This window comes from Sebastes umbrosus, chromosome 4, assembly GCF_015220745.1.
Source record: "Sebastes umbrosus isolate fSebUmb1 chromosome 4, fSebUmb1.pri, whole genome shotgun sequence".
NCBI lineage: Eukaryota > Metazoa > Chordata > Actinopteri > Perciformes > Sebastidae > Sebastes > Sebastes umbrosus.
The window spans coordinates 26021588-26035840 of record NC_051272.1 but is presented as its reverse complement, the minus strand read 5'-3'; the positions used below and the strand labels follow the sequence as shown (position 1 = coordinate 26035840).

The window sequence follows — 14253 nt, the reverse complement described above, 5'->3', positions numbered from 1 at the left end:
TCCCAAAACAGAAAGTACAGGAGCAAGATACTTTGGATACTCATGGTGAGTTTACACTTCAGAAAAACCTGTTTTCTTTTTCTCCATCCTCCCTATAAAGTGTCTTCATTACAACACTTTATCATTTAGGTGCAGGTTTCTAAATGACTGGGTATTACAAGGCTAAACCTGAGTGCATCCAAATTGGCACAAGAACACCGACCTTCTACGCAGTTAAAGAGGCTCAAGCTAATTCTTGATAGCAGTAGACCTCAGTTTAACATCACTGCTTTTAAAGTACCAAATGAGCAACAATGATATTATAAATTAAAGAAACATTTGTTCTACTTTTTTAGTCGCGTGGCAGCAAACAAACATCTTTCCCACCCCAGAGACTAGACTGAGACATAAGCTAGCTGAGGCTAGTAACGTAAGCTAACACTCAGGATGCTAAGAGAGCTCTCCGCAGTTAGCTCTCCAACATTGCGACTAAACCTTCAACACTACGCGGAGATTAGAGAGCCAATACATGTGTAACTTCACTGACATCCAAACTGGATGGTTGTGTCTTTAAGTGAAGCTGCTGTTGAGCTGACTGTACTCAAAGCAGCGCGCTATCTGTGTCCCGGTGAAGCTAACGCTAGCTGCTCCTTTAGCCTCTCTGCGGCCTACTCTCCCCGGACAGACCTGCTGATCATCTCCCGGTGCTCCGACTTACCGGTGCTGTTCCCGGGCCGGTCGAGCTTCAGGATGTCCCGGAGGTGCTGGGTCGCACCCTCGATGTCTATGTTAGAGTTGGACGCCATGTGTGTGAAGGGAAAAGGGGGAAACTGGGTTAGCTTGGGGGAAAGAGATAGTAACGTCTGGTTTGATGCGATGCTGTCAGTGTTGCCTTCGTTCACCCACAGCAACCGGCTAAACTTCCGGTAGGGCCGCGGCGGAATGCTCCGACTAGTGTCTGCGTCAGGTCATTGGTTCCTACCTCAAATTGTAATGAGTTTCAGAGATTGTTCACAACAAGGCATGATGTCGCCCTTGTTGGGGCATTCTGTCAGAAATCAATCATTTTCTGACGATTTCCCCCCTACATGTTAAACCTATTTGAGTGAGTGTTATAGTGTGGTGTGATTAACCAGAATGTCTCAATGACTCAGGAAAAAAAGTTTGGAAATTTGTGTTTGGTGGATTATTTCTCTGTTGTTACAATGCTAATTGGCATTTTATTTTACATTGTTGGAAAGCCTGTTTATTTACCTTCACAATGATGTCAAACTTGTAAGGATCATGCATTTGTGGGATGAGCAGCACAGCTGATTATGTGGGGAGCGCCCAAGAAAAATTTGCCAAAATGCTCTGTCAATGGTAAACAGTGTATTCTCCTGTTGGTGTTGACTCTTGTTTTGAGTTGTTTGGTGGATTGGATGATTGAACTCTCTATCAGTAACAAGGAACAAACAAGACATATTGGCAATTTTACACTTTATTCATTTAATACACCGTCAGGAGCCTCGGTAGCGGGTGGAAGATCCATACGCAGCCACAACAGCCTGGCACCTCCTCCTCATGCTGGTCACCAACCTGGTCACACGTTGCTGTGGGATGGCGTTCCAATCCTCAATCAGGATTCGTTGCAGGTCAGCCAGCGTGTTTTGGATTTTACAGTCGAATGAGTTACTTCGGCTATTGTATTGGGAAGGGCTCTCTCTACGGGCCCCCCCACCCTACGTGCCCCAGTGCAACTGCACTGCCTCCAATATATATTTACACCCCTGGGCACAACATGAAAACTTCAAGAGATGTAAAGAGGTGTCTACCCTATTTTTTGGACCAAAAATATTGAAATTATGGATAATCTTGTTTGTTACCTTCCCGAAGATCAAAAAAACATACTGTTGATATTTATTTTTGAAGAAGATATCTGCGTCTTTAGGAGGGGTGGTTGTCCAATATGGGTCTCAAACCATGTTCGAACACTCTCATATAAGCTAACATGTAGGGGGAAAATCGTTAAATGGTAAATGGACTTGAGCATATTTTTATGCTAAATGCAGTACCTGTGAGAGTTTCTGGACAATATTTGTCATTTCTGCTGTTAATTGATTTCCAATAATAAATATATGCATACTTTGCATAAAACAAGCATATTTGTCCACTCCCATGTTGATGGGTGAGTATTATATACTTATAATTTGCGATTAATCACGATTAACTATGGACAATCGTGCTATTAATCGCAATTAAATATTTGAATCGATTGACAGCCCTATGTAGAATTAGGCTTTAGACACTTCAATGCATGAGTTCCATCTTGAGTGGGATTTTTGTGGTACTCACTTTTATTTTCTTCATCCAAAAAGCCCTAAAAACAATTACCATTCAATAATGAGTGATGTTTGTTTCTTGCTGTCATTAATTACAGTTAATCAAAGACAGCAGATGACTTAAAAGTGCCACTCTGCTCCCAGAGGTCAACAGACAAAACAGTATCCTCTGGGTACAGCGCTTCCAGGAAAAATAATCAAAGAACAGCATGAAAAGGAAGAACATGTTTTTAGAGGACAGCATGATAGATCATCCTCACAAATGCATCACAAAAATCAGCACCTCACTACTATTATCTGCTCTGCAAATCAACACATTAAGCTGCAAATGCAAGAGTTCAAAATCATTATTTTCTTTCCGTGAAGATGCGACCATTTATAAAACAATTACGGAAGGTAAAGATGCTCCCTTAACTCTAATATGCACCAGCTTTTGCTGTCACCAAATGAGGTGTCTTTGAACAGTGTGTCTGTGTACATAATCCTTTACAGTTGAGGAAGAGGCCAGAAGAAAGGCTTCATTGCCCTCTTGTGGTGAAAACATTCATCCAGCTCCATCAGTCTTAAGAGGCCTTCTCTGAATCTCAGCATGAATACTCATGTGGGGCACATGACAACGTAGGAGAGAGAAGAAGTGTGTGCAGCTAGAGGGAACTAAGGAGAAGTTTCTATTCTTAATTCTGTGCTGTACCTGTTAGTAGTTGACCAAACTCGAGGCTTCAAAACGACAGTCCACAAACCAATGGGTGACGTCACGGTGACTACGTCCACTTCTTGTGTCTATAATTCCACCCAAATACTACTCTCTGTCTAACAAGTTAATTCATTTCAACTTCGACCTTTGACAGTATTACAGATTAGCTTCCAGCTTTTCTAGCAATTTTGTTTCTAGCAATTTTAATACTTTGATTCTCATTTTGCTTTTAATCGTGTGATTTTCCCTTTTTTATTTAGACATTTTTAATGAGCATTGTTGAAGGGAAGGGCAGAGTGGGTCGAGCTGAGCCAGTTTCTACTTGAGGCGTCTTTAAAGGGAATAACAGTAATGTCTCCAACTAAAACGTGTACATATATTACAGGATGTGGTGCATCCTCGGGAATGATCACTTTGGATCTAAAATAAACGGTTTTCAAAATGTGATTTTTACCCCAAAAAAAGTGTTCTCTAGGTTCAACTTGCCCCCAGAGAAGGGTAAGCTGAGCCTATAGGGAGAGGATAAGTCGAGCCGTACACGGTGCGCCTAGTCTATCAATCACACCTGTCTATCACTGAAGGTTATCAAAGAACTTCAACCACATTGTGCCTAAAGGCAGTGGCTCTTCTGAGAGAGGTTGCTTCAGGAGTGCGGCATGGCAGATGGTGGCGCACCTTAAAACTCATGAACCAATCACGTCCCAGAAAAGGTTAGAAGTTGATTAGCCTATATGATCATATTTTATTTATACTTTATTGAACCAATGCAGTTTACATTGAGATTTACATAAAAAGCTATTATAGCTAATTATATACAATTATAAATGGCTCAACTTCCGCGAGGCTTTTTGGCTCAAATGACCCCACCCCCGCCATTTTAACATCATCCAGCAGTTTAGAGCTGATGTCATGCTAACAGTATAGCAACATATTGTAATTTCTTAAAGCACATGTGTGTGAGATTTTTTCAAACTTGTCTGTAATTGTTCAGACACAAGAATCATGACTGGTTGAACATAACATTTTTTTTTACTTTGACATCAAAAAGACATTTTTTGGACCTAAATGTGCTCACAACTTGTCATATGGGCATCTCGCCATCACCGAGTCAATAAAATGGATGACTCTTTAAAAATGTTGTCTATGGTTACTTAGAAACTGGGGTGGGGTGATCTGATGGCTCAATTCAAATCACCCCACTCTACCCTACCTGAGACCCAAGATTTTCATTGCCAACGACTGCCTGCTTGCTGTAATTGTTGTGCATATGAAGAATAAAGAAATAAAGAAACTTGAAACTTGTATTTCAGCTCTGAGTTTCTTTAGGTAATGCAGTTCAGCTTTCAACTCTACCAGTTTTACAAATCAGTTTTTCAGAAGTGCAAGGAGATTTCTGAATTTTCAGCAATGTATTTATTTCAGCTTTCAGCATTCACATGCATTTTCTGCAGGAAATGCATTTTCAAGTTCTATTTTGCTATATTAAAGCTTCAGTAGGAAGAATATCTTTGGCATCATTGGGCAAAAATTCCATAATAACCTTTCAGCATATTGTAATTCAAGTGTTCTGAGAGAAAACTTGACTTCTGCACCTCCTCATGGCTCCGTTTTCAGGCTTTAAAAAATCTAGCCTGTGATGAGAGACCTTGGCCAATCACAGGTCATTTCAGAGAGAGAGAGTGTTCCTATTGGCTGTGCTCCGGCTGGTGGGCGTTGCTTGGTATTTCCTCAACTGATCTCAACATGGCGGCCGGGTCACAAACTTTCTCATTTTACAGCTAATCAGTACACTACAAGATGTTTCTGAAAACATTAGAGGCGAGAAATAGTCATTAGAGTAACAGAATACTGATTCATATTTGATCAGCGCTGCCTAGTTGGACCATTTGATCGGAGTGATTGACAGCTCCTCAGAGACGGCGAGGTTCAAGCTCTGCTCTGATTGGTTGTTTTCCTCCGGTCTGTGAAATCTTGCAGATGCCATTAGGAGCACTGGAGGACACAGAGGCCCATGATTTTTTTCAGATTACCTGTCTCATGCACTACTGTCAGGATATAGTGACTGTTTTATAAAAATAACTTTTTAAAATCACATTTGCTCCATTTCTACCCACTGCAGCTTTAAAAAGTCCCAGGAACTTTTGGTGGAAACCCAGCTTCATACAGAGTGAATTTCGTATTAACATTGACAAACAGTAGTTAATGTGGATCGGTCACATCTGGTCGACACTCAGTCCACTTAATAAGGTCAGCATCGGCCCAATTACGATCCAGCGGACCAATGACTGGCGTGCATTTATTTAACAATTCTCAATCAACTGGATCACAATAAATATAAACTAGTTGTTGTCATTTTCCAGCTGATCCTCTGTAGTAAGGTCACCCAAATCAAAAATGATACGCACTTAAAGACAACGCTTGGAATAAGACTTACTGTGGAGAGATAAATGAAGGATTGTGAAAACAGTCAGCCATATGAGCTGGAGAGACAAAAGCCACACCATTAAGAAAAAAGTCCAGGTTTTATTGTCTATCATGGCTGTAGTCCATGTTAACTGCCAGACATGTGTGTGTGTGTGTGTGTGAGAGAGAGAGAGAGAGAGAGAAAGAGAGAGAGAGAGAGAGAGAAAGACCGTGATTGAGAGAAACAGAAAGAGTGAGAGACAGATGTAAAGAGAGAGTGAGAGAGAGAGAATATGCAGAACCAATCACACAGCATGGTCAAACTTTGTCCTCTATGATTCTTTGGTTTGCGAGAGCAAAACCTGGCATGAGAGTGAATCATGGCAAAGTTATCGGTTGTGTAAAGGAATAAAACTCAGTTAAACACACTAAGGCAACACACAAGTGGCATCTAAAAACAACTCATAACATAAGAAGTCGGAACTGATGAAGTCGACTCTGAACCTGAACATGGATCTACGAACCAGTCAACAGCAGTGCAAAACAGAACTGAGTTGACAGCAGTGGAGTCAACAGTAGAGTAGGATTAAGTAAAGGGTGGAGAGCGGAGCAGAGCATGAGTTAATGGCGTCGGTCAGTCTTTCTGGTGACTTGAGTGTAGGTATTGTAATGGGGGACTCCCAGCGTCATGCAGATCAGCAGAGTGGCAGACGGGGGCATCTGATTGGTTGGCCGGCTCTCAGCAAAGAAACGCGTCGCAGTTCTACTGGCTGGGGTGGTCTGAAAACCCACCTGGATGAGGTTCAGTGATTGACATCTAGAATCCGGTGTTTGCTTGTTTGTCAAGCAGGCGTAAATGAGACAGCAGGAGGGAGGGATGAGTGTTCTCTCTTCTCTCCATACTCAACTCCTCTTTCCCCTCCCTCCATACTTCATCACATGGTGCCCTTCACTATGGTCGCCCCACCAGAGTGGCGAGGGGGGTTAGACAAAGTTGTGAATGGCCAGCCTGAACATGTCATTGGTGCACACCCATGCATCATTAATGTTCTTCAGGATGAAACACTGATGGAAACCCATGATAGGGTCGTCATCTGCCTGCGAACACACACAAACAGAAATAGCAGGGGTTTAGGACGAGGTCAGCAGTGCAGTCAATCAGTTGTGCACATCAAATTCAGTATACTAGCTGTGGGGAGTACAATTCAGCCATTCAGTGTAAACAGTTGCGTAGTTCCTTCTGTGCCAAGTCAGAAATAATAATGCCAATAACATTACCCAGGTTATCTTGGCTTGGAGTTGTGAGTCTACAAACTCAAAACTGTAAACCCACCCCTAATGTAGGGTGGGGGTTTGGGAGGGAATGAGAATTGACCTACCCAAACAGCCGGCTGCTTCAATCGAGGCTAGATCGTTTAGCTTAAGGTGTGTAAAAGGGAGTTTTCTTGTTGACAAATGCCAGGTACACACTACACGAGAATCAAGACGATTTTGGGCCGGATTCCTCCCTCCCGACAATCGTCAGCAAAGCTCAGATTATTTTATGGTTCTAAAGATTATCATTCCATATATTTCTGTGGAGTGAGGTATCAGCTCGGAAGTTCATCCTGGCTGCACCGATTTCAAATCGTAAGTATTAAATATGTTCAATATTTACGATCGGATATCCTGTTTTGTGTGGGGAACCCAGAGGACAGCCTATGACGCAGTCATGTGGGAAAGAACAATAGCCAATTGAGAACCAAGCTGACTGAAGCGAAAGGACAACCACTGCCGTCGTGGCGGCTGTGGCTAATACATGACCTAATGCAAAACCCTAAGCATAAAGTAGTAGTAAGATGGATCTCAGAACTTGAAGACCAACTTGTTTATTAGTGGCAACAACACAAGTGTTTATTTAACGTGTGTCCATGACTTCGTCCATCCATTCTTCGTGAATTTTCAGCACAAAGTAGTGCAAAACTAACAATGTTAAACCTTCCTGCCCATTGTCCACCATGTTTGTTTACACTAAAGTCACGTTTGATCGCGAGAGATTTTGTGAGATTTCCGTTTTTTTAGTCTGGACTCTTGTTGTTCATGAATGGAATCTGTTAGTGTGTGGTGTGCTGATTTGGCAAAATCTCTCCACACACTATAGGAACAACACTGTTCAATTTAACATAGCATGTCGTTATGTGTGGAGTCTCACATTTTTAAAATCTGTTAAGATTTGAAAAATCTTTTAGTGTGGGCCAGCCTAAAGTTTCTGTTTACATTCAGAGTTACCCTACAAAAAGTGTGCATCCTTGAGGACAAACGAGTTAATGCATTTCCCTCCTTCCCATTTGCAAAGGGGATTTTTTGTCCTGGAGAAGCGACATCGATACCTGCTGAAAAAATTTCTTCAACTAGCAATGGTTGCAAATTGTGAATGAGAAAAAATACTGTCTAGTAGTCTAAGGGTTTCCTCATATAGGGACTGCAGCAAAAGGGGCTCAAGTAAGGACAAACACCAGGCAGGGTTTACGTTAGCCAGCATATGCCGGCTTTTTGCTAGTATCTCGTTTGGTTGCCCGGCAGATAAAATTATCAACAGTATATGAAAAACGTGTAGTACTCTTTACACAAAGTTTGATTATTTTTGTAGTATGGTAACAGAAATAATTTGAAAAAAAATTACAAACATGAAACAAATATACTTTAGAATTCAGCGTGGGATGATTTGGCTTTAACACAGATGGCATGCTTTAAAATAAGGTGTGAATGATAGTGTTACTTACTTTTAGCTGTCCAACAACCATACTCAAGATGCAGCTGTCTGGAGTTGGCTGATGGTCCTGCGCTGTTATACTATGCGCTATTTTTGTGAAGGGTAGGCTCTGGCACACACAAATAAAGGATAAATACACAAGAAGAAAATTAATACAGGTATATTAGACACTGAAATAATATAAGAAATCAAACTTATCTTGAACTATTTTCATTAAACCTTAAAATAATAATGATAAGTATAATCCTCAATAAAAATTGTACTATGGGGTTTTACTACCCCAAAAGGTTGGGGAGAAATCTGATTACCTGACTAAAACCTACCTACATAGATTTGACAGAAACCAGGTTACTACAGGGAAAGTAACCAGAATAACCAGATTTTTCAGTATAACCTGGTTTCTTGTGTGCATGTAAACGTACTGACTGACATTGCCAGTGTGTTTCTCACTTGGGCCACCTACCACCTGTTACACATTACCTCTGTATATAGCATAAGTTACCAGATAAACTCACAGACAGTTTCTCAACAATTGCTCTTTTTCCCAGATACTGTTGTCCTTCCCATGTGAGGCATGACGGATCAATCTGTGTGGAGCAAGATAGAGAGAGAAATGAATGAGATGCAGAGGATGCTATTTACAGATGAAAGGTCTACCCAAAATCACATAACTCAACAAGTGATCCTAGCTTTGCTCCCTTCAAGGCCCATCTATTGACGATTGACATGAGAGAAACACATGCATTAAGTTTTGAAAGTCTGAGTGATAAGGTTTATACTGGGGGCGGGGGGGTTATTATGACACTAATTCATGACTACCTTGACCTACCTCTCTCAGAACACTTGAATCACAATATGCTGAAAAGTTATTATGGAATTTTTTGCACAATGATGCCAAAAACAGTCTACCTACTGCAGGTTTAACTGACCAATTGTTTTAGCTTTAAATGTCTTTGGCAACATTATTTTGTCTTATTTAATCCACAAGTGAAATTGTTTAATTGTGTTTAATTTATGATTCAAATACTTAATTTACTTGGGTTGTGCTGTGAAAACAATGTAAATTGAAAAAAAAGCATTCATAGATTGTGTCTAAAATTGTTAATAATGAATCCATTATTGATCAAGTGAGACCACATAAAAACAGGCCCCATTCCCATCAAGCAGGCTCTGTCGTCAATTACATATGCACACCTAGTGTAAGAGGTACCAGTAGTAGCCCAGCCCTGTGGTAAGACATCAAGCATCATCAAGCATGGTTCTGTCACACTCACATATATGGATCCAAGTTGTGATCTGTCAGAGTCAAACAATTGGTAGTAGTGCTGCACAAAGCTGGATCCTATCTGCTCCCACGGAGGCTGGTCCGTCATCCTGAATCACCCTGCAACACACACTGGGGAGATGGAGAAACGGAAGGGGAGACGGTCAGAAAGACTGAATAAAAAAAGTCTGTAATACAAATACGGGGGAAAAAACAACAACGAAACAGCAGCCTCCTTATTCATTTCAATGAGGCCACTATGTTGGTTGGCTAAAAGAGTATGAAAATGATGTGAGTTGTATGCTATGGCCTAACTGAACACCTGTTGGAGATCTGACAGGTGTTTCTAATATTTTGTTCACCCCATTTACATCAGTAAAAAATACAATATAAAAACAGTTACATTGCAATCAGGGTCTGATATTAATTTCTTTCCTCTCGTGCCACTGTGGCAGGTCACTGAATATTTCTACCGGCCGCTCAATTTTTTTGTCTGCCACTTTCGAAATCTATGTAGAACGCTTTAGAATTTTAAACACTGAGTCAGTGGTACCAGACAGTAGAAACAGGGGAATATATCATGTCACCTTAATCCCTGACAATTTTTAACTCAGGAATTGCTTTTAAAAAGATTACATTTCTTAATATAAGGAAAGCCTATCTGCCATGGTGGCAGGCAACCTGAAATTGTACCTGCCACTGCCAACATTTACCCTGTATTTGGCAGGTGGCATGTGCTAATTTCATTCCCTGATTGCAATACATAATAATATAGTATAGTTTTTCACATGCAGCAATATTGAGATGAATGCAATATCTAAATTCAGTACAGTCCAAAGGAAAAGTGTCGAAAAGGCAAAAATATACACCATCCCGGATCACACTGATTTATCTCTGCTTGAAACAAAACTGTATTCACTTAGTTGATTTACTTATTAGTATAAAATAACTACTTCCTTGATGCTGACCTCAGTAAACAACAACAAAACAAGGTCACACTCAAAGTGCACTAAAAAGTTTATAAGTAACGTTACCACAACTGCGAAATACAAACCAGCCAGAGTTTTGCTTAACACGCCTCAATGCTGGTGTCTCCACTCTTGAGTGACAGTGACAGCACTACGTTATGTGCTTCAACATAACGATAAAAAGATAGGCTTTCCTTATATTAAGAAATGTTATCTGCCATGGTGGCAGGCAACCTGAAATTGTACCTGCCACTGCCAACATTTACCCTGTATTTGGCAGGTGGCATGTGCTAATTTCATTCCCTGATTGCAATACATAATAATATAGTATAGTTTTTCACATGCAGCAATATTGAGATGAATGCAATATCTAAATTCAGTACAGTCCAAAGGAAAAGTGTCAAAAAGGCAAAAATATACACCATCCAGATCACACTGACTTTATCTCTGCTTGAAACAAAACTGTATTCACTTAGTTGACTTACTTATTAGTATAAAATAACTACTTCCTTGATGCTGACCACAATAAACAACAATAACAAAACAAGGTCGACTCTCTCAAAGTGCACTAAAAGTTTATAAGTAACATTACCACCACACTGCGAAATACAAACCAGCCAGAGTTTAGTTAAACACGCCTCAATGCTGACGTCTCCTCTCTTGGGTGACAGTGACAGCACTAAGTCATGTGCTTCAACATAACAATAAAAAGATAACATTTCTTAATATAAGGAAAGCCTATCTGCCATGGTGGCAGGCAACCTGACATTTTACCTGCCACACCTGTGCCAATTTCATTCCCTGATTGAAATACATAATAATATAGTATATATAGTTTTTCACATGCAGCAATATTGAGATGAATGCAATATCCAAATTCAGTACAGTCCAAAGGAAAAGTGTCAAAGAGGCAAAAATATACATCATCCAGATCACACTGACTTTATCTCCACTTGACACAAAACTGTATTCACTTAGTTGATTTACTTATAACTACTTCCTTGATGCTGACCACAATAAACAACAACAACAAAACAAGTTCAAACTCAAAGTGCACTAAAAGTTTAACTTAGTAACTTAAGTAACATTACCACCACACTGCGAAATACAAACCAGCCAGAGTTGAGCTAAACACGCCTCAATGCTGGTGTCTCCTCTCTTGGGTGACAGTGACAGCACTAAGTCATGTGCTTCAACATAACTATACAGTGCTGTGTGCTGGAACAATCCGAGAGCTCTGGAAAATAGCAATGAAGTGGGAACAACATACCACAACGTGACTAAGCCCGCTTTAAAATAGTCAAGGCTGCAGGGAGAGCAACTTAAGCTTCTTTTAGTACAGCTAATAAATGAGAAAAGCACTTGTAACAGTGTGGCTAGTGAAGCTAAGCTAGCTAGCCGCTCCTAGCTTGTGTTGTTTGCTAACGTTAGCATGTGTTCTTCATACTAGCTAGCACGCCTTCCCGCCTGCTAATGTTAGACAGTCAGTTGCAGAGTGTTTACAGGCGTTTAGCTGACTGGCCTGATGCCCTTCTCACCGGGTTGCTATAAATATCCTCCAAGTGTTGATGCCTCCTCCTCCTCCTCCTCCTGCGGCCCGCTGAACAGCTCTGGAGCCCCGCAGCAGCAGCAGCTACCAGCTACCTTACATAGGCGTGCCCAGCGATAGTTAGCCTCCTGAGCTGAGCCGGGCAGCAGAAGCAGCCTATTCAACTACTTATACGGTCCTATACTTGTTCCAATGTCACACCAAACTAGCGCTTTTTGTTTCCCTACATGTTTCCATTCACTATTCCAGAAGACGGGTTCCTAAAAATAAGTAGTAGAAACTTACCTCTAACCCAACGCCGAGGCCGGCTTCACCGTAGCACAGTGAAGTGTCTGCTCCTCCTCTACAGGACGTAGGGCACGCAGTCTAAACCCTAACAAGGCCCGGTGCATTGTGGGGATTGTAGTGCAGACAAGTTTTTTTGTTTTGTTTGTAGGTCTCAATCTGACGTCTCTCAATAATGTATTTTGTTATGGTCATGCCACTAATGCTATTTGAATTCGGAAAAAAAGGGGGAAAAAAATAACAAGAAGTAGCTTTTGTTTTATATTTTTATGTTTTGTCTGATGCAAAGCATAACAAACAACAGTTAACTTAAAGGGACTGTTTGTAACTTCTTACATGTATAAATCAATCCGGGTCGGTGTCCCATGCGCGCTCGCGTGTGGCTACGCTGTTCAGACTCAGACTCCAACACAAACTACACGGAAGCACCAAAATCACAAAGTTATATCTAGTGAAGCCCGTCTGCTAAACAGTGTTGGCCGCGGTCGGAGGACGCGGGGGGAGACTGTAGCTTTGGTATCCAGTCTCTGCTGTACTCTGCTGCTCTGCCTGCCTGCTTGCCTTCAGTTACACACCGCGCTCGTTCTCGCTATTTCGCTCCGAACGTGCATGCGCGCACACTCCACACTGCAGAAGACTTCGTAGCTCTGAGAATATCTAGTGAATGTACAGTGGACGTTTGTGCAGAAATAAATGCTGCAGCTCCTCCAGACCAACAGAGGTTTCCCGTGTCTTGTGAAGTGACGGGGCTCCGCAGCGAGTTACTTTATCATCTCCGACCGGGTGCCGGTGTCTCCCTTCGGCCGCAGTCGGGAGGCTGAAGCAGGAAAAGCCAACACTAGGATCAGCATTGATTCATGGAGAGACCTTCGTCTGGTCAGCTAACATTACTGCCAAGCAGCTGAAATATAGAGTGATATTGTGGTTTTAGCTGACGTGTGTCGCCTCACTGTTTTGAGCGATGCTCGTTCATGTCTATATAGAGCGAGCACAAGAGCGAGCCCGACGCTGACTTTCGTTGACTTAACGGCCACAGGTGTCGCTGTTAACAAGCATTTCTGATTCTTACAAACAGTCCCTTTAATTGAAGTTAACTCCACCTCAATCAGCTACAACAGTGAAATGCTGCTCACACATTCATTCATCAGCATTAACAATCCAATATCATAATATATTAGTCACAGGGGACACTTTACTGCAGAACTGTTACTTTTGATACTTTAAGTACATTTGCCAATACTTTTGTACTTTTACTTAAGTAGGGTTTTGAATGCAGGGCATTTAATTGTAATGTAATATTTTTACATGGGTACTTTTATTTAAATATGCACCCAAACATCTCCGTAACCCTAGACTTGTGCATTTTTCTTTTCTTTTTTTTTCTGTGCTTGTTTTTAGATTCATAGAGATGACTTTTTATTCTGAAGGTTTCGGACAGGATGTTCTGAGACAGAGGCTCTGTGAGCGTGAAATTTGTGAGTTTGTGCCATTTATCAGACTCTGGTCAGACTTCAGTTGTACAAGCACTGGCAGTCTTTTTCGATGAGGAGTGCGCTCTGTGTGAGTCCCCCAGGAACTGGTCGAGCCTGATACAGCACAGGTCTGTTCTGCTGTCCTGCTCACCATCCAGAACACAGATCCTGTACTGCTGCCTGACACTCGTGTTGGAAGCTTTTGTTCCTGTTGTGTCTTCCACCTCTGTAAGTTTGTGTTGAAATGATGTTTACTCCAGGCCTGCTGGAGGGTGGTGAGTACATGGCTTAAGCATCCCGCCCTAAGTTTAAGCTGCTTCTCAGCGAACTGCCCAAGCAGGTCCTTGTCTCAGTCTGTCCAGTGAGCAGCAAATCAATCGTAAAGTGCAGTTACAGTGACTTGTATGTGAGTTTGAGCCGCTGCATTCTGTTCAATACAGAAGAAGTGGAGGATCAGAAAATAATTCGGGCCATGCTTGTTTCACAACAGGGGAGACTAGAAAGTTACACATTTCCTGTCATATTGAATCTGCTTAAAAGAACCTAGAGTTTTCAAATTGTGTATA

General features: G+C 41.4%; 2 protein-coding genes across 5 annotated transcripts in view; both read right to left on the bottom strand.

Annotated features, from left to right (window-relative positions):
* The window catches only part of edc4 (enhancer of mRNA decapping 4), a 34754-nt gene extending 33514 nt beyond the window's left edge, over positions 1-1240 (bottom strand). For both annotated transcript variants that reach the window (XM_037766722.1, XM_037766723.1), the window contains exon 1: positions 698-1240. In XM_037766722.1, coding sequence (XP_037622650.1) covers positions 698-785 — 88 coding nt within the window. In that variant the 5' untranslated portion in view covers positions 786-1240. The remainder of the gene's footprint in view (positions 1-697) is intronic.
* Positions 1241-5497: 4257 nt separating this feature from the next.
* Positions 5498-12347, bottom strand: nutf2 (nuclear transport factor 2). Of its 3 annotated transcripts, none has more exons than XM_037767936.1 (5): positions 12216-12347; positions 9424-9545; positions 8665-8736; positions 8160-8258; positions 5498-6495 (listed from the first exon to the last, which is right to left on the bottom strand). In XM_037767936.1, the coding sequence occupies exons 2-5, from the start codon at positions 9520-9522 to the stop codon at positions 6382-6384; spliced, it is 384 nt and encodes a 127-aa protein (XP_037623864.1). In that variant the 5' UTR covers positions 9523-9545; positions 12216-12347; the 3' UTR covers positions 5498-6381. The 3 variants fall into 3 exon arrangements, with proteins under 3 accessions (XP_037623864.1, XP_037623865.1, XP_037623866.1); XM_037767937.1 differs by lacking the exon at positions 12216-12347 and adding an exon at positions 11920-12140; XM_037767938.1 differs by lacking the exon at positions 12216-12347 and adding an exon at positions 11495-11517.
* Between the last annotated feature and the right edge of the window lie 1906 nt (positions 12348-14253).

What these genes read in the sequence shown, in the direction of transcription:
- nutf2 (XM_037767936.1), bottom strand. Translation starts at nt 9,522, where the DNA reads ATGACGGACCAGCCTCCGTGGGAGCAGATAGGATCCAGCTTTGTGCAG. An exon ending in CACAACTTGGATCCATATAT is followed by an intron (nt 8,737 to 9,423) that starts GTGAGTGTGACA and finishes TGCTCCACACAG; the next exon opens with ATTGATCCGTCATGCCTCAC. An exon ending in CAATTGTTGAGAAACTGTCT is followed by an intron (nt 8,259 to 8,664) that starts GTGAGTTTATCT and finishes TGTGTGTGCCAG; the next exon opens with AGCCTACCCTTCACAAAAAT.